The sequence below is a fragment of the Colletotrichum tamarilloi genome, assembly GCF_030869305.1.
Source record: "Colletotrichum tamarilloi strain Tom-12 chromosome Unknown Scaffold_10.1, whole genome shotgun sequence".
Taxonomy (NCBI): Eukaryota; Fungi; Ascomycota; class Sordariomycetes; order Glomerellales; family Glomerellaceae; genus Colletotrichum; species Colletotrichum tamarilloi.
The window spans coordinates 916401-934756 of NW_026849393.1; the positions used below are offsets into that span (position 1 = coordinate 916401).

Below are 18356 nucleotides of genomic sequence, written 5' to 3' on the forward strand. Positions count from 1 at the left end.
CATCGTGGGCAAAGTTATCCCACGGTACGAGCAAATTTTGATGGGGGTTTCCCATCCGCAGTAGCAAACTTCCGATCCGTCGTCCTCTCTCTCTCTCTCTCTCAAAAAGCCTAATGTTCTTCCTTCCACGTTCGCTCTGGTCCACTGAACGAGAAAGGCAGGGAGATATATAAGCCTCCCAACATCCTTTTCGTTGTTTCAAGCAAAGTAATAATCAGTGGACCAATCGAGCTTCCAAAAAAAAAAAAGTTGACGAAAAAAGAACCCAGTCCTGTAACCATTTTAGTCCTCATCATTCTGGCGATCAGCGACCATCTCGGCAGCAGTATTGATGACCTTCTCAGGAGGACGCTCAATGACGACGTTGGGCTCCGCGGGAGACGAGATACCAGGCATGGGCGAGAGGTTGCCGCTGGCGACACCGCTACCGCTTCCACCGCCAGGGACAGGGATGCTGATGTCCTCGGGGGAGCCAGGAGTGATCTTAGGGTCGACGCCGGGGATGTGAACGCGCTTGGCCTCGTTCTGGTAGGCGGCGGGGATGATCTCGATGATCTCGTCGCGGGGGAACTTGAGGATGGGAATGTCCATGGTGGCGCAGTGCATCAGGTAGGCGTAGAGAACGCGAAGAACAGACTCGTGCGCGATGATGAGAAGATCGCTCTGCTCACGCTCAAGCTCCAGAATGATGGGCTCAAGGCGGACGGCGAGGTCGTGGTAGGACTATGTAATATGAGTGCTGCTCATGGGCAAATGGTGATTATGAGGTCTCTATACTTACCTCAGCGCGGGGGTATCTATGATGATACGGGTCGAGCTCGTGCTTCTCGACCTCCTCGGGGTAGAGGTGGCGAATGGCACGCTCCGACATCTTCTCGCAGACACCAGGGTTGATCTGGCTCATCTGAGAACGCTGACGAACCTTGAAGCCCTTGTTCTTGAGGTAATCTGCAGTCTGAACGGTACGGCAACGAGTGGAGGTCCAAACAGACAGAGGACGAAGGGGAACGGCATTGCCACCCTTCTCGACAAGGGCAGCGCGCTCCTGCTCGCGGTGCTTCAGAAGCGTCTCGGACATTCGAGCAGCGTACGCCATGCCCTCCTCGGAAAGAGGCGCATCCGCCTTGTACGAGTCTTCCTCGGTGGTAACGCCAGCTCGAACAAAGTAGGTCGTGCGCGACTTGATGTGAAGGTTGGTCAAGTAGAAGACAATGCGGTGAGACAGGTAGCCGAAGGAGACATTGTTGTAGAAGAATTTCTGTCCCGCGTTGATCATCTTGATGTAGTTGAGCTCCTTCTCGTCCATGGTATCGAAGACGGGAATCTTCATATCGATGCGGCGCAAGTACAACTTGGCAGCCTCATCAGGGTCCATGCCCGCGAACTGTACACTTTAGCACCGCGTCACTATCGAATTTGGGCGAGCACTCACGTCAGGGGAGGAGATCTTGACATTGCGCGCATTCTCACGCAAGATGGCCTCGTCGTCGACGAAAGACTCGATGAACAGCGTCTATGGAAGGTTAGTGATTTGAGTCATCAGAGTGGCCGAACCAAATCTTACCTGGACATCGTGCTTAGCGAGTTCCTTAGCCAGGGCACGGCGACCAGCCGCGGTGGGGTTGACAGCATCGTAGATCGCAACTTGTCCATTCTCATGGTTCAACCAGGCGTAGATATCCTCACGGCACTTCTTAAGGATCTTCTGACGAAGAATGACCGACTGAGGAGAGGCGTCAGGGAAGAAGTAATCCTCGGGAACGATACCGCCCTTTCCAACGGTGGCACGACGGTAATCACCGAGGTGGAAGATGCGGGTCTTGACTCCCAGCCTAGAAAAACGTCAGTCAAGGCGCTTCAAGCAAGCATTTTCGACTCACCAGCCCAAGTAACGCGCCAGGGAAACGCAGATGTGACTGAAAAATGTTAGCTCTCGTTTTTCCAAGCCAGTGAAGTAGGAGGAACTTACGTCTTGCCGCGAGCCGGAAGGCCCACCATGACGATGGCGATGCGACCGGAATGGAACAGACGGCCGGACATTGTGCTATAAAGCTGAGCCGGCGCCATGTCCTGATCCTCGGGGACATCATGAATGCCGTCGATGAAGGTCGAGCTCTTGCGACGGTATCTCGGCGCGTTGGCCGCGATCTCGGCGGTACTGTCATGAAGAGTCACGTCAAAACCAAGATCTCCAAGTTCCGGTCGAGGGCGGTAGAAGATTCTCTGGAACTCAAAGATGTCGAGCATCTCAACCCAGTCCATGGCGGCCCTCTCCTTCTCCATGGCTGATCGAGTGACGAGAGAGTATCAGAGGTAGTGATAGATGGTTCGATAGGGAGGTTGATGGGCAGGAAACAGAAGAAGAATAAGGTAGAAAGCTCAGAGTAGAGAGTGAGTATGAATAGTAGTGATGATGGATATTGTGATGGGTAAGTTGACAGAGAAGAGAAGAAAAAGAGGAAGCTCAATGTAGAGAGAGGAAAGAGAGGAAAGCAGGAGAAGTAAACAGCAGCTTGAGAGGCGTGGAAAGAGGGGGCAAAGGGCACTCGCCATGTTTGTAGTTCTGATGATGTCGTGCGTCTTAATTAGGTATTCACAGATGGGCACACCCGCCTCGTTTGTAAGTAAGATATCATAGCCACCAGCCGTCGACGGCCGAAAGCCGTGTATAGTCAGCCGTGCTTAGATCTATGGGCAACAGTCCAGCCCGGCATGGGTTGTTTGGATGTGGTTGAGGTTGTTGGGGACATCGCAGCCCGTGACAGAGTTGTGACTCCAAAGGTGATGGACTCTGTGTCTGGGGTCTTGTTTGTGTCCTCGTGCTCCAGTATGCTGAGTTGGCCCAAAGACTCCTTTCAACTCTTCCCAGTAGTCATTCTTATATAGACTGGGCAAACAAGCATATGAGGATAGGCCTTTGCCATGGCAATCTTTGTCTTGTCAAGCGTTGAAGGTTCCTCTCACTTGAAAGTTGGACCTGTCATTGCGAAGATAGAGGAACTTGTATATCAGGAGGTTGGATCAGGGCCGAGCCATTATCAACAAGAGGGCTTAGGCGAGATGGATTGCGTTCCAGATTTGGCCAGCGTAGCTGGCATGCGGGCTGATAATCTGGTTTACCGGGATTCCTGGCTCCCTAAAAGCCACTTGTGTTTCTGACTGAATTCGAACCGTAATCCCGCAGTGTCCAGAAGCACTCGCCTCAGTCACAGGAGGAGAATGATGGATGGAATATGAATCGGCGGGGTTATGAAGACCCCTCCTTTACAATAGGCAGATATCTAAGAAGAAAGGAACTCACAGTAGTGTGTCCATTTTGACGGTTGGAGCCGAGTCTTGCTTGGAACCTCCAAACAACCACGGAGGCAAGGATGATACTTCGTCGTCTGAGCTGGGAGCGGGCTGCGCTTGAGGCAACTACGGCCTCTGGACCGGATAGAGGGGCCGCTGCGGAAGAAAAGAGCGGAGACACGGTGACGCACTGTCTAATCTCGAGATTCGAATGTGTTAAGTCGAGAAAAGTAGCCGTCGTTTGCAGTCCTTGCGAAGCTTATACGAGTTGTATCTTGCTCTCGATCAAGCGCAACAAATTTTGGTTGCAGCAGGTAAAATCGCGCAGATGAGTTGCTTCAGAGGGTTTGGTGAGCTAGATATTCGAGGTTGAAGTGGCACTGGTGTCTGAGCTGTCCCGTTCCGATTTAAGCCGCCACTTTGTGTATGGCCCGCGGCTCTTACAAGGAGACTATACGAAGGCCTGTGCTGCCGAACCCCAACCAAAGAAGTGTTTCGGTAGTGGCGTAAGGGATTTTGAAATCCGCAAAGCCTCAGAAATCGTGACTTTAGAGATCTGAAGCCGAGGGTATCTGAGATGTGAGTCGAAGTAGGTCGTCGCCTAGTAGTAAGTCGCTTAGGTAGTGTGGTAGTTCAGGGAGCACAAAGACTAACACTGTGGGAAAAGAAGGTGTTGGGCTCAGCGATGGAGAGCCAAGGGAACGTACCGGATGCGGGCAAGGGTCTGTCGTCCATCCTGGGACTAGCCCGGGGAGACTACCCGACAAGTCGAACCCGGTTAAGCTTCGGACCGACAGGGCCTGCTGGCCTGACGTAAGTCGCTGCCAAAAAGCTGGATGCCATCACGTGATTTCTTACTGAGGTATCCTGTCATTGACCGGGAGCTGTAGCTCCAAAAGAAAGATCCACCGCGACTTGGACCAGTCGTGGCTGCCAGCTGTTCCCATTGGATTTAGCGTGGCATTGTGGCTCGTGCTCTACCAGCACCTCTGCCTGTAATCAGCGAAGAAATTTATTCAGACTTTCCAATCATCACCAACCCGACTCCGACTCCACGATCCTCTCCCCCCAAACGCCCCTGCCTGCCCATTGCGCGAGCATCAACCGATCCCCAGGGCAGTCGCAGCTGTATTATCTCGAACAGTTTCAGATCATCTGGTCTCTTGTTGTTCTCTTTCCGACTTTTTTTCTTTTCTTGCTCTTTCTCTAACCGGTTCTGCACGACTCAGGCCGGCGCCGACCATCGCAGCAATGGCGTCTAGCTTGGAACAAATCCAGAATGTTCTCCTGAACAACCCCGTCGCCAACTCCCTCTCAGATGCCATCAGCTCCTTCTCGGAACGGAGGGCGAAGCTCGGCTTGTCCAATCCCGGTACCACCGAGAACCTAACTAGGGAGGTCCAGCGCGATGTCTTGCTCACGAACTACATGTTCACCGGCCTTCGCGCCGACCTGACCAAGGCCTTCAGCATGTCGCCTCTGTTCCAGGTTTCTCACCAATTCGCTATGGGCGAGCGTTTGAACCCGTACACCTTTGCTGCGTTGTACGGAACAAGCAAGGTCCGTCGACAATTACGCTGCGAAGTAAAGCGCGACGAATCTAGCTAACTGACTTTCCAGGTCTTCTTGCAAGGAAACATGGACAACGACGGCCAGCTCTCCACCCGATTCAACTACCGATGGTCCGATAAGCTTGTGTCGAGAACCCAATTCCAGGCCGCCCCTGGCGCTGGTCAGGAGATGCTCCAGTTCGAGAACGAATACACCGGCGACGACTTCACGGCTTCTCTCAAGATGCTCAACCCTTCCTGCCTGGATGGCGGTGTCACCGGTATCTTCATTGGTAGCTACCTCCAGTCGGTCACTCCTAAGCTTGCCCTCGGCCTCGAGACCGTTTGGCAGCGCCAGGCCATGACCCAGGGTCCCGAGACTGCCACCTCATACTGCGCCCGCTACAAGTCCAACGACTGGGTTGCCACCGCCCAGCTCCAGGCTCAGGGTGCTCTGAACACCTCCTACTGGAGACGTCTGTCCGAGAAGGTTCAGGCTGGTGTTGACCTGTCTCTCTCGCTCGTCCCCGGTGCCGCTGGCGTCATGGGTGGTTTCCAGAAGGAGGGTGTCACCACTATTGGTGCCAAGTACGACTTCAGAATGTCTACCTTCCGCGCTCAGGTCGACTCCAAGGGCAAGCTTAGCTGCCTGTTGGAGAAGCGCATTGCCGCCCCCGTCATGATGACTCTGGCTGCTGATGTTGACCACTTTTCTGTAAGTTCAACATGTCGAAATTAGAGCAGTTCGTATGTTAACAAATTATCTAGCAACAAGCAAAGATCGGTGTCGGTATCTCCATCGAGGCCGGTGGTGAGGAGCTCCAGGAGCAGCAGGAGACTCTGGGTGCTCAGGGAACCCCCAACATCCCCTTCTAAACCTGAAGACAAACACGAGGATGGCTTGGTGCATAGCCAAGTCTGAACCGAAGCTCCGCTCCTAATCGAACCCAATAATTGATGTTTTTCCCCGGCGAGGACAAGAAACGATGTCGACGAACTTGATTTTCTTTCGCAAGTTCTCATTCTTATACTGCTGTCTTAGTACAAACGACTTCACGCCTCGACAGCACGGACCCGACAAACCAGAGTATCGGATACTCCCAAACCCCCCTCTGGAGGTCTTCTACCTTTTGGTCCGCCCGTCACGCTCATGTTCGTTGAACCTCGACTTCTCTACTTGGCCGGATAGAAAGACCTGTGTATATTACGCTCAGCCCGAGCACAAGATTCAGGGCCAATATGGTGGTGTATTGGTCGGCTTGGATGCATTTTTGGGAGGCTTGGAACGGCATACCCGAAGCGGAGTGGCTGATGCCACAACCCACGAGAGCATCTACTTGAGGCTGCGCATTATGAATGGCCTCCGTGATGAACAACTCTCGTATGTACTGTGTATGAAGGAGATAGAATTCAATGCTGATACAACATCACTTGCCATGTACATGGGCGCATTGTGAATGTGGTGGGAGCGCAAAGTCTTGGGATCGCATTACGTTGAGTAGTTTGCTAATCTCGCTAGATATCCAGGCTACTGCATCTTCTTACTCGGAAGCAATTTGCTTGTATAGCGCCTTCAGTTCATCGTCGCTCATTTCCTTAATGCCAAACAGCGAATTGTCGCTCTTTGCCCAAGGCTGGGCAAACTCCTTTTTGGCGCACGCATATAAGAGCTGTGGGTACATCACATCGGGCGTCATGATACCCTTCTTGATAGACTCCATACAGTTCGCGTAGATGGCGTCAACGTCGACGGTGGTCGTCTCCCACGAACCGCTCACGGCCTCCTGAGCGAGGGCGCCCATCTGCTTCTGCGACTTGACGGCGGACTGAATGTACGCGACTCTGTTGGCCGTCTCCTCCGGGTGCAACAAGGTCCCCACGACAGCCTTGCCTACGTCGGCGAGCATCGTGTAGGGAATGACGTTCTCGCCGTCGTTGAAGAGCGAGAGCTTCTTGTTCTTGACGTCGACGCCCATGAAGCTGGACCGGATGCCCCAGTCGAGGAAAGGTCCGTTGGTGACGATGGTGTAGGTGAACTTGCCTTCGTTCTCCTGGGCCTTTTGCTGCATGTGGCCGTGCGTCAGGGCCTTGATGCCGAAGATGGGCAGGCTCGGCACGTGGGCGCGCGTGGGGTCCAGGCCGAAGTCGGGCGGGATGTAGCGGTAGACGCCCGCGGCGACGGCAGCGTCGACGACGCGGGTTGCGACTTTGGGGTCGAAGCTGTTCGTCGAGTTGATGAGGGCGTCTTGGCCCTTGATGGCCTGGGTTAGGGAGTCGAGGGACTCGTAGTCTACTTCCTTGACTGCGACGCCCGCGGGGAACTTTTGGGAGCCGGTTTTGCGGGTGAGGATTGTGATGGTGAATTTGTTGGAGTCCATGAGGGCCTTCAGGAGGGAAGGGCCTAGGTTGCCGCCGGCCTGGACTGTATCAGTGACTATTCATTGTGGGAGATGAGGAGATGCTTACGCCGGCGAGGGCGACGTTCTTGATTGTTGGTGCCATGATTGTACTTAGCAGTGATCTCGTATATCTTCTTGAGAAACAAAATCAGATCCCTCAATGAAAGTTTAAGCTGGGCGCAAGCTCCTTCTTATGAGCTCCTGTAGCTGAGCTATCTACTATGAGAGCAAGGATGAGAGCTGTGTCGCGTTACGTTCCGGACCGCAAGCTTCGAAAGCATATGCCGCTGTGACGCTATTCCGTTCCAGGCTCGTCTGAAGGTGAGCCGGTTGCCATTCGTGTTCGAACCGCCCACGGAAAGTAGATGCCCTCGCTCTTTCGCGCCTTTGAGCTCTGACCCTTTTGTCTTCGTGGGATGTGGTTGCACGTCCGGTTCGATGTTCTCGAATACGTGCTGCGGCGGGTGTCCTTGCGTTCCTGCACTGCGCTAGGTTGCTGTCAGGCTGGCCACCTGGAGCTCAATTCATACGTGTCCCTAAAGATTGGATTCTCTGAGGCCATGTCTGCTCATAGATATTGTCATCGGCTAGCTACATTGAGTGAGCGTGAATAGGCCGGCGGAGTGATGAGTCTTCATAAAGAAGACAGAAACCGCCTTTGCAAGTTAACACACGGCTCTCACATCTATTCACTGCTCAGATTCGAGAGACTTGCTCTATTGACTCTACAGGTGTCTTTATATGCATGGCATTAACCTTCAATGGATGAGATGAAGAGAGCCCGTGGCGGGTAAGCCGGATACGGACGTCTCGCCATGTCTGACATTAACGGGACGGAGGCGCAGACGTACTTTAAACTCAATTTGAAGAAAGAAACAAATGAGACATTCCCGAATCTAAAACCTGAAGCTGACAAAGAGCAACTAGCTCAGAGAAGTTTCTGAAGCGCGTGGATACGCCGACACGTTACGAATACCCGGTTGCGGTCGGTACCGGAGTGGGGCCCCAGACACCGGAGGTCCGTTGCCTGATCTTCGGGATGGTCGGGCGAGGTTGGGATACCCCTTCATATGACACTGGCCCTCCAAGTGGGTGACAGAATAGAATACCGGGGGGCAAAAGATTACAATACTTACGACCTATTTATCATGCTTAGCTTTCATGTTCTTAGCTTTCATGTTCTTAGCTTTCATGTTCTTAGCTTTCATGTTCTTAGCTTTCTCGTTCTTGACTTTCTTATTTTTCTCATCTATATTTCTGCTATTGCTCCTATCTTTCATATATCCACTAGCAAATACTCTCTAAAAGCATAGAATCAAGAGTAGTAGCAAAGAGCTAGGAAAAGAGCTAGGGTTCATAGGGTAGCGAACGATTTTGTTGCCCACTTGCCTGCTAACCCGCTTACTTTACTTAATGCTCTTATTCTCTTTACTGCGAGCAATAGGTGTGCGTATGAGTGGTTTTAGTGTCTCTTATTCCTTTTGGTCACCCGGTTCATGGCTTGACCGGTCTTGCTGGCAGTGAGTTGGGCTTGAGGGATATTGGAGATCTTGCTATCTGCAAGTTCACATAAGAGACATTGTCTCCTTCGCAAGCATTTTCAAGTTCATAAAAGGCATCTTAACACCCATACTTACAAAACGGCACATGCACTGTCTACCTAGTCAACCCGGATAGGAATTATCGTCGAGTTGTTCAAGTCGCCTATACCACTTCATACTACCTCAACATGAGGTAGACTAAAAAAAGATAAAAAGCAGCCCAACTACAGCGCATGTGTGTTTGCAAAATCGAGCAAAACGAAAATGCGGCGACCGAGACTCGAACTCGATGCATAAGCAAACGCCAATGGAAGAAATGGGAAGCTTATATGTTACCCTTACACCACCGCCGCAATGGAAGAGGAGCGTTGTTTGTTCCTGCAGGTCCGAGGCATAAGCACGCCTTATGTAGGAGGGTCCTGAGGGGTAGGTAGAGCTAGGCTCGATTGAGAGCGTCCCGCCCAACTAACCGTCAGGTAGGACCAAAAGGCTGAGAGTGAGCGGGTGTAGCAGAGCGGTTTGCAGATGCTGGTATTTCGTCGGGAGCAGCGTTCACTTGGTTTCACTAAGTGTCTAGGAGGGTAAATAATGAAGAATATTCGTAACTCGAACAAGGCGAAGAAAAGAAGAGAAAGGGGAAAGGAACAATTGTTGGAAAGGTGAAAAGTGAATTGTACGGGAATGGGCGAGAAGAAAAAATATTTTGGCTGCTAGCTGCGTAAACAGAGTGGTGGTCAGTGCACCAGCAACCGCCACTCACTGGCAGAAAACCAAAAGCCTAACTAACTCTCAGCAACATTCCCGTCCGCACTGCTGTTCCGAAAACCATCACCATGCTTGTCCCACCAGGTCTCCTTCGTGTCCCTGTTTGTCTCGTCTCTTTGCGACCGCCGTTCTTGGAAAGCTGGAAAGGTAAGGCAGAGAGAGGGAAGCTCATTGAGAAGAGATCTAGCTGGTAAGCTGGACTAAGTTCCCTGCAGTCCAAGTATTATCATCACTCTTTATCTCTGCATTAGAAGCTGCTCAACGGACCCCTAGACCTCGATCGTTCCATTGTTCCGATTTCTATTCTTCTTGATCTATAGAGTCCACTCAAGTGTGATTACACCACACTACGTTGAAAGAAATAGCCTTGAAGCAGTCCTCCCATATAAGTGTCGGTCTCCGTTGGGACGAAGCCACTCAGTCTTTATGATATCATACCACATCAAACCATGTGGCCTTGAATGTGCCATCGCTCTAAGAGGCCGGCGATCTCCGATGAACTCGCCCTCTTTGGACCAGGCTCGCTTTTCAGCGTATTCCAGACCGAAGAAGCGGGCGCCAGAGAGGATGGCTTCGGCCAAAGACGAGTACGGACCTTCCTGGCTTATGCCCTCATCATCCTTCCGTAGCGCGAGAGGGAGCTTTTCCCAATCGATCACGTACGGTTGTAGTGGTCCCCGAGGGGCCCCTTGGCTCGAAGGTAGTTCAAAGACCAAAGCAAAATCTCGTTCGCCGACTGGGAACGGATCGCCGCAACTTGGATAGGTGCAACGCAAGAAGAACTGCCAAGGCTTATCATGGGGGCTTCCTGGGACGTTGGCAGGCGGTGGCATGGTGATGACAGTGGTAAATGTACCCTTTTCATGCTTCGAAGACATCATCGGAGGAAACGTTTCGACAATGTTTATCGGAGGGGCGCCTAGGAGGGATCTCGTAGGAGGGTTCGTGATAGATATTTGCCAGGCGCCTGCGGCCAGTGATCGCTCCCATGAAGGCTCTCGCACGATGACCAGCTCCTCATAGTTAGCCTCTCCCAGGCTATTGAGGCTACTTTCGGAGAGCGCCACTGGCCCAGAGGGAGACCTGACATACTCGTCGCCCGAAGGAGAGTTGTTCGAAAACAGCGGAAGACAGATCCTGCGATCTTGATCGTCAAAAACATTCAACAGCGCGTAGTAGCAGTTGGGCGCGTTGTGCGATCCGCTCTCAAACTCAGACAGCAGGAGAAGAGATAGATTGATTCGGAAGCCCCTGTTGGTCATCCAAAACTCCGAAGAGGATTGTTCTGTGATACTGTCAGTGTAAAATGAAGCGGCTCTCGTCATTGCAGCCGGTGATGTCGCAAAGCAATGTCCTCGTGTGCTGAGAGAATTTCCGAGACCCCAGGAGGCCAGTAGACTTTGGTCAGTTGTTTCCTTGATGATCTCCAGTTGCAGACGTACGAACGCCATGTCGCCCTCTCCGTAAAGAAGGGGCATATTGATGTCGAAAAGACCAAGGAGACAGTAAGCCATATCTTCTTTACGTGAAGTCTGTCTTCTACTTGCCCACGACATTCTCTGTGCCAGGCAGACATCTTGGAACGGATGATTATGTGCCAAAATAGCCTCCGGTATGCCAGTGATTTCTGACATCTCATATCGCAAGGAGTCTTTATCTCCCACGAGCTTCCACTCCTGGTTATAGAAGTACATGTGTCTTGGGGCCAAGAGCTCTTGCAGTGTCCAACCCCTAGTAAACCATCTGCACTGTGCGAAGCTTACGGAGGGTTTCATGACATCTGATGGCTGGAAATCTGACAGAAACACAAAACAAATCCGCGCCTCTTGGTACCATCGAAACATGGAGTTGATGGCTTCGGAAAGTTCAGCACTGCTGCTCTTGTCTATACAGCATGTGTCGACCCAGACATATTGTAACAAATGTTCTTTTGTAAGGTGTGCGCTCTGGACAATCTTGTGGAATCCGGATCGTTGTCGTAAATCTTTGGCTTTTTTGGCCGAGTTCATCGTGGCTGAAGCCATCAGGGCTTCGACAGAAGCAAAGGCTTCGATATTTTTCTCATATTCGTGGAGCCAGCAGAGATCTTGAAACGTGACTTCATCTTTTCCCCAAGTATGAGAGAGAATTGTATAAAGAGGTATCTCGTCATCAAAGAATTCCTCCAACTGGAGAGTATTAACATTGATGAGCCTCATGATTTCTTCGTCTCAGAGAACCTAGAACCTGTCCTGCTTCGCAAGTCCGGGTCTAAAACCAGATGGTGTTGACTAGGACTGGCTTTGCTTGTACAGTCAGTAACGCAGTACGTTGATCCATAACGAAGATGTAACAGTACACGGCAAAACGTTGAATTCTCACCTAGATCGATTCGGCGACGAACTCAGAAGGTAAGTCGACTTGAACACTTCGGGTGCCGTGACACAAGTTGACAAGTTGAGGGGAATAGTAAAGAGCAACCCAGGGCTTCCTCTTCTTGGCTACCAATTAACAAGACGGTCCCAACTGGGCCGCACCAACACGTGAGGGGGACGCATGATAAACGAGGCTGCCTTCCGCCAGCCAATGGAATGGGGAGATAAATCCATGTTCTAATGTATGCACGGTATGTACCAATCGATTCCCTCTAGTGCTACCAAAAACTCCAGTAATGCTATAACTGACATGATACAAACGATTACGCCATAAAGCGCACGAGAGAGGAGAGATCTACGTCTGGGAAGTAGTCAATGACCAAGGCGATGCCGGGCTGTTACCCGCGCCTTGTGCCGTCTAAACGACTTCTAGTCAAACAAAGTGTATTGGGAGTTGCCTGGCGCCTGTCTGTTGCTCTCATTGTACGACGGGGGCGGCTGGATCTGCGGTTGAGACTGCGAGGGTGCAGCGGGGAGGGCAGGGCGGCCGACGGCAGTCTGCTGAGTCCACTGCGCCGTCTTGACCACCATCTTGGCGAAGTACTGCTGAATAAATGACTCACTGTGATATGTTAGCTCAAGTTTGGAGATGCTCGGGGCAAGGAATCACTAACGTATAGTAGCTGTGGTCCGAATTATGAGGTTGGACCAGGTTGTGCGCAAGCTCGTGAGCCAACACCACCCACCACCACACAGCCGCCTCGGCCTTTGCTTCGCCACTCTGGGTCTTGAGGATCTTCTCCGCATGGAGCTGCAAGAAGAAGCGCAAATTGCAGAAGACACTGCCGTTGCTATTAAAAGCAATCGTTGAGCCTGACTCGTCGTAAAAGATGTGAAGAACGCGTGGTGAAAGAGAGTAAACGCCGCCGACCTCACTAAGAAGACCAGCAAATGCGTTGATGGGGCCGTGGTTCCTCGAGAGAAATTGAGCCGAATCCATGGACAGGTTCTTGGAGACAAAGACTTTCATACTGTTCGATGCCTCCGCCGCGAAAACGATATTCTGCGCGGGCGTGCTGTCACAGTAAGTGGCCTGTTCCTTCACCTCGTTGACGCTCGGTGGCGAGAACACGCTGTTGGAGTCATGAGCCCTGGTAGAGTTGATGGCGTTGAGCAAGTTCTGCCCCACGGTCGCTGGATTGGTCACACGGCCATCATCGGGTTTCTTCTCTGTGTTGCTGCTAGGTTGGTTCGTGATGCTTTGTGACTGCGGCCGACTTTCAGGAGGATTGTCCATGAACTTTTGAAGCTGGTCCTGCGCTTCATCGTTCTCGTTAGCATCGAAGCCAAACCGACGAGTCAGGTTCGAGAAGAGCCCCTTGCTCTTCCGCGACTGCTGTGGAGGGGGTGATCGATGAACCTCTTCGGGGCTGTCGTTCCCGAAAGAGCCCGGCATAACCGGATCTGGTGTCTTTGCGGTTTGTCGAGCAGCCTCAGCAGCCTTTGCTTGCTGGCTCCATTCTTTCTCTTTCTCTTGTATCCGCTTCTGTTCAGCCTCCAGTGCCTTGCGACGCTCCTCCTCGGCAACTCTTGCCTCGGCCTGCTTGGCACGAAGGATTCGATCGACATTGTATCCTCTGGCTCTCAAGGCGTAGAGGTCGAGGTTAAGGAAAGGCTCGAAAAATAGATAGGCCTGCTGGTTTGGCCGTGATAGGAGAAGCTGGCAGATAGCCTGACCAACCTGATACATGTCAGGCTTCTCCTCAGCTGCGACGTAAAGAATCCAACTTGAGCCCGACTGGGCGCTGGCGGCGGATCTCTTTTCCGTGTGAGATTGGCTGTGGCCCCTCAGTGAACGACGAAGTGCGACCGACCGAACGAGTTCAACACGCAGGCTCTTCTCCAACCACTTGGCATCATGTTTGATGTAGTCCCGTCGATAGTTTGCATACTCGTGAAGGAAGATTTTGGACCGCTCCAGTACATGTTTCCGAAGAGCAGCTGCTCGGTCCTGCTTATCCGCGTGAGGGCCAATTCTTACTTCCTCTTCCACGAGCGAGCTCAACGTCTGAGCGCCAAGCTGATGATAGAATTCCTCCAGCACTTCCTCTTCGGGCGCAGTGATCAGGTAGTCCTTGAACAAGCGGTAGCTGATGATGTCGTCCAAGATGACGATTCGATTCGCAGTGGCCAGCTGGTACTGCTTGATAGGAGCATCGTCGTCGTCCACTTCAATAAGCTTTTCCTTGGATGGCGGCGATGGGATCTCCTTGGCTGCGAGTAGGAAGGGAGAACTTTTCATCTTGCGAATAAGCTCTTTGTCTCTCTTCAACGTCGGCATGTTCTCTGCTAAAGACTTCAGAAGAGCGAGGTACTTATCCGGGCTCTGAAGAATGCTGAGAAGTCGTGCAGGTTCGGTGCAAGCTAAATTTGCTATCTCTGGCTTGCTTGGTTCCTCCTTTGCTCCACACTTGTAGAGGAATGTGTTCGCATTCGTCCCGAAGTCGACAAAATCGAAAATGTTACCGTATGTCGCCGAAGTGCCCAGGTAGCATCGCTTGGGACTGAGGTGGGTGACATACGAGCCACTCTTCTCGCCTGGATCGCGAGCCTGTCGTGTAACGGGAACAATGGGTGCATCACGCAGCTTGGATAAGCTGCCTTCTCCAAGATCGCTGTTACGAAGGGCGAAATACTCAAAGAGAGTGATGGCCATTTGTTGATCCTGAGGTGGCTTGGCCAGCAGACGAGACACACACTCCGTAATAGGCGGGTCTCTAACCACCCCAAACTTGTTGGCATGCACGTGAAGATCTTTCTTCAAGATGTCGAAACCCAGGATTGCGGCACGCTCGTTGGTGAAGCAAGCCGAAGGCGTGACCAACTTGCTGCCCTTCTGAATGGGCAAGAAAGCCTTGCGACTATCGGCGAGATTGAAGGCTCCATAACCGTTGAGGTGATGGTTTGCAATGAAATAGGTCATAGCGGACGTTCTGAGCTCAGCATCCGTAGAAGCCATCATGTTGACCATTTCAATCACAGAAGGGTATGGTCGCAGGCCTAGGATGGCCAGGAATCGGCCCTCGGGGCTGTTGGCTCTATAGCTTCCGGGCGGGCCAGGCCACTGTAACACAGGCAGCCGAAGAGTTCTAAGTGTATCCTTTGGCTCGAAAAGCTCCGAGACCTTGTACAGCTCAGTTGTGCCCTTGGTCGGCTCCATTCCTTTCGCTCCATCTTCTGCCGGACAGAAACGAGTATCCTTAAGCTTCGTCATGTCGGCGGCGGGAATGTCATCCTTGACTGAGGCGAGATATTTGATGAGCTCCATGTGACTCCACCTCTGCGCACCCTCAGCCGAGGGGCTCAGTAATCTCGAAAAGATGGTGTCAAGGTCGACCGTCTTGCGCACTCCAATTGCCGAAAGAAACTTGTCTTTCAGGCCTTGACAGCCTTGGATGATGGGCAGATCATCAAAAAGCTTGACAGTGGGGAAGAATGAGTCGGTTGGCTTCTTCATGCCCGTCTTTGTCGGCATAACTGTATGAGCCTGAAGCAGAGTGATAATCACTGACTTGGAACTTTGGCTGATGTTGTCCCAGTTCTTGGAGAGTACCGTAAGAACCTGAACGGCAAACTTTGGGGATTTTTTCAGATTTGACTCGTCAGACCTGCTTGACCCCAACTCTAGCAGAAAACGCAGCCATGGCACGACCTCCAGGGGCTCCCAGCCAAGCGCTTGCAGCTCGGCAGCAGAACAATGGTTGGTGTAAGCCATAGGTATAGTGCGCGGAGGAATTGGAAGATTCGCTGGAATCTTGTTCGGCAACTGATAGTTGGTAATGGAACCAAGAGCAATGATATCGCCTTGGTCGCTGCCATCTTCAGTGACCGTGGCAACCGCTACATCCAGAAGGCGAGCTTTGCTGGGAGGATCCAGTTCTCCGCTAAGTGCCTTTTTGCCGGCCCAGGCAATGAAATTGATGAGCTGCTCTTTGTTCATTGCCTTGGTTTCCAGCTCTGTCCGTACGTCATCAACAGTGATTGGGCTGATGAGCCCAAAGTCCATCAGCTTCCTAACGAAAGCATTCTCCATGAGCTCTCGAGGTACGACAGGGATGGTATCGACGAACTTGCTGAGCTCGTCAGAGCCAAGTCGGACCTTCGTGCTGGACAAAACACCTCTGGAGGAAAAGATTTCAATAGAAGCCTTCTTGAAGGCTGTCCAGAACGCTTCCTCGAGAATCTGGGACACTTGACCGCTTGGTGTAGAATCAGCGAAAGTGAATGTCTTCAGGATGTGCAGTGCTTCAGGTAAAAGCTTGGCGAGATCTTCTGCGCCAATTTTTGTCGCAGCTCCAACCATATTCTTGACTTTGGAGTCGAGGTCGCTCATCTCGTTAATGAAAGCAAGTCTTGTCATGATACCGGCCGCCCGGAGCATCTCGATGTTCCATGTCCTCACCCATCGTGCATTCAGGTCAATAGCCTCACGCTCAACCGTAGGAATGACTGATTGCGCCGAGATATGCATGCCGGCACCGGTTGTCTGCGTTGTGGGAAACCCGATAAAGATGCGGCCCCCGGGCTTCTTGCTGGGCAAAACTGAAGCAAACACGTCCACAGACTTTGAGATGGTGGCGGAGCGTGAACTCTCTGAAGCCATGGTCTCATCATAGGACGAGGTGAGAATGGCTAGCTTCGTGGTCTTTGGTGGTGGTTTCTTTGTTGCGCGCTCCAATTCCGTTGCGAACGAAGTTGATACGCTGGTCTTGACCCAGGCGGTTGTCACTCGCAAGAAGATGGTTGAAGTAGAGAGTTTGGTCACGTCCTCACTAATCTCCTCCTGAGCAGCTGCCTCTTCTCTCTGCTGTCTCCCCTTTACAGTGACCTGCGATGCCGAGGAAGTCAACCTCGAGAAGAAGCTCCTTAGTGAAGGCACTTCGGATCCAGCACCATATGTGTCGGCTGACTTGGCTGCCGCCGCAGCCTTTGGCTTCCAGCCAGCGGCACTCATAACGGCGGCATCGATCTGAGTGCTGGTTCGTTCCACTGATTTGACTTGCATCAGACCCTCTCGCGTCCGCGTCTCAATATCTCTCGGAATGGGTACGTCGAGACTGGGCGAGGTCTTCTTGTGAAGATCTAAGATCTTGTAGTCGTCGATCCAGAACTCGACATGCTGCAGGGCGACAAATGTCAAACTGGTTGCGAGAAACTGACTGACAGACAATAGGTTCGGTAGAGGAGTGGTGCTATTCCGGTAGTCGAGGACAAAGGTGGTGTCGCCGCTGCTCTGTTCTTCGGGGAGAGTGGACTTCTTGGTGAAGAGTGCATTCCCTTTCCAGTAGAATGCCATGGCCTCATTGCCAGAGCTCACAAAGGGCTCTTCGCAGTCGGCAAAGACGCTGTAGAAGCCGACACCAAAGGCACCAATCTTTGTTTCATCGGGGTTTCCCTCTGCGATCCTCTTTAATCTTCCCCAGTCGGTCTTGGTAAAGGGTTGGCCATCGTTCGCCACAACGAGTCGACGCAGTGTGTGGTTCGCGATAACATGCTTCAGAAGTTCGGATCGGTTTGTGGTGGCGGGGAGCGGAACTGAAGTCGAGGGCAGCGTTTCCCACTTGACCTTGACGGTTGTTGCTTGGGCGTCGGCGGCATTCTGAATCAGCTCCCGCAACGTGGTCCATTCGCCCGAGTATCTGGCAAGAACCTTGTCGATCAAGGCTCTGGTGTCGACGGTGACGGCCTCCTCCTCCTCGCCGCCTTGCAAAGCGGCAGCTTTCAGCCGCGAATAGTCCATCGTAAGGTGCTGGTCGGGATTATCACGACGCGCATGCGATCATTGTCGAGTACGTCGAGTACTTTGGGTGTTCGTCGGGGCTTAAGAGGGCTGACCAGACAAAAAGCGCAGAAAACTTAAGAATCCGAGGAATCGAAAGGTAGAGAGTGTGGCGTGACAGGAGGAATTATGTAGGGGCGAGGTGGGAGGCGAGGTGGGAGGTGGGAGAGGTGAGGTCGTTGGGTCGGTACGTAAGTAGGCAGCAAGTGGTGGCGATGACGGGTATCTCAGAAGGTGAGGTCGGTCCGTCGGTTGACGTTGAAGAGAGGTAAGAAAGGCTGAGACGCACGTTTCGCTCATGCAACAAGCACACCAAAAGAGGGCAATGAAGTGCAGGCTTCAACGATTGGCCTTCAAAATGCCCCGAGCACCTGAAGTAAGCTCAAGCCTACTGGTGACATTCCAGAAGAACAAAAGGGTCGAGGAAAGAGAAAACGTCAGGGCATCAGCTCAGGTCCGTTTCGATGTCACCAGTTTTGGGTTCCCTTCAGGTGGAAGCGCCGTTGTTACAGTGCTGTGTTTGTACCTGAACAGGGCAAGCGGCGGGCACCCATAGACCGGGGCGGGAACCTGAAGTGAAGGTTTGGGGCTTCCAGGCTACCGCCGACTTACCGTCT

At 52.3% G+C, this 18356-nt stretch overlaps 5 protein-coding genes across 5 annotated transcripts; 1 reads left to right on the forward strand and 4 right to left on the reverse strand.

Moving 5' to 3' along the window:
* Nucleotides 1–282: 282 nt before the first annotated feature.
* On the reverse strand, nucleotides 283–2283 carry CTAM01_04458 (6-phosphofructo-2-kinase; the record flags this gene model as incomplete). Its single annotated transcript, XM_060520488.1, has 6 exons — nucleotides 283–723; nucleotides 782–1384; nucleotides 1433–1513; nucleotides 1565–1832; nucleotides 1881–1916; nucleotides 1970–2283. The coding sequence occupies 6 exons, from the start codon at nucleotides 2281–2283 to the stop codon at nucleotides 283–285; spliced, it is 1743 nt and encodes a 580-aa protein (XP_060385133.1).
* Nucleotides 2284–4542: 2259 nt separating this feature from the next.
* CTAM01_04459 (eukaryotic porin) lies at nucleotides 4543–5717 on the forward strand (the record flags this gene model as incomplete). The annotated part of the gene is made up of 3 exons (XM_060520489.1): nucleotides 4543–4851; nucleotides 4912–5556; nucleotides 5610–5717. 3 exons carry the CDS (start codon nucleotides 4543–4545, stop codon nucleotides 5715–5717), a joined length of 1062 nt encoding a protein of 353 aa, XP_060385134.1.
* A 665-nt stretch (nucleotides 5718–6382) lies between these two features.
* CTAM01_04460 (isoflavone reductase) lies at nucleotides 6383–7343 on the reverse strand (the record flags this gene model as incomplete). Its single annotated transcript, XM_060520490.1, has 2 exons — nucleotides 6383–7258; nucleotides 7308–7343. 2 exons carry the CDS (start codon nucleotides 7341–7343, stop codon nucleotides 6383–6385), a joined length of 912 nt encoding a protein of 303 aa, XP_060385135.1.
* Nucleotides 7344–7535: 192 nt separating this feature from the next.
* CTAM01_04461 (HET domain-containing protein) lies at nucleotides 7536–11555 on the reverse strand (the record flags this gene model as incomplete). The annotated part of the gene is made up of 2 exons (XM_060520491.1): nucleotides 7536–7728; nucleotides 9985–11555. The coding sequence occupies 2 exons, from the start codon at nucleotides 11553–11555 to the stop codon at nucleotides 7536–7538; spliced, it is 1764 nt and encodes a 587-aa protein (XP_060385136.1).
* A 774-nt stretch (nucleotides 11556–12329) lies between these two features.
* On the reverse strand, nucleotides 12330–17700 carry CTAM01_04462 (uncharacterized protein; the record flags this gene model as incomplete). Its single annotated transcript, XM_060520492.1, has 2 exons — nucleotides 12330–12522; nucleotides 12575–17700. 2 exons carry the CDS (start codon nucleotides 17698–17700, stop codon nucleotides 12330–12332), a joined length of 5319 nt encoding a protein of 1772 aa, XP_060385137.1.
* Nucleotides 17701–18356: the final 656 nt, after the last annotated feature.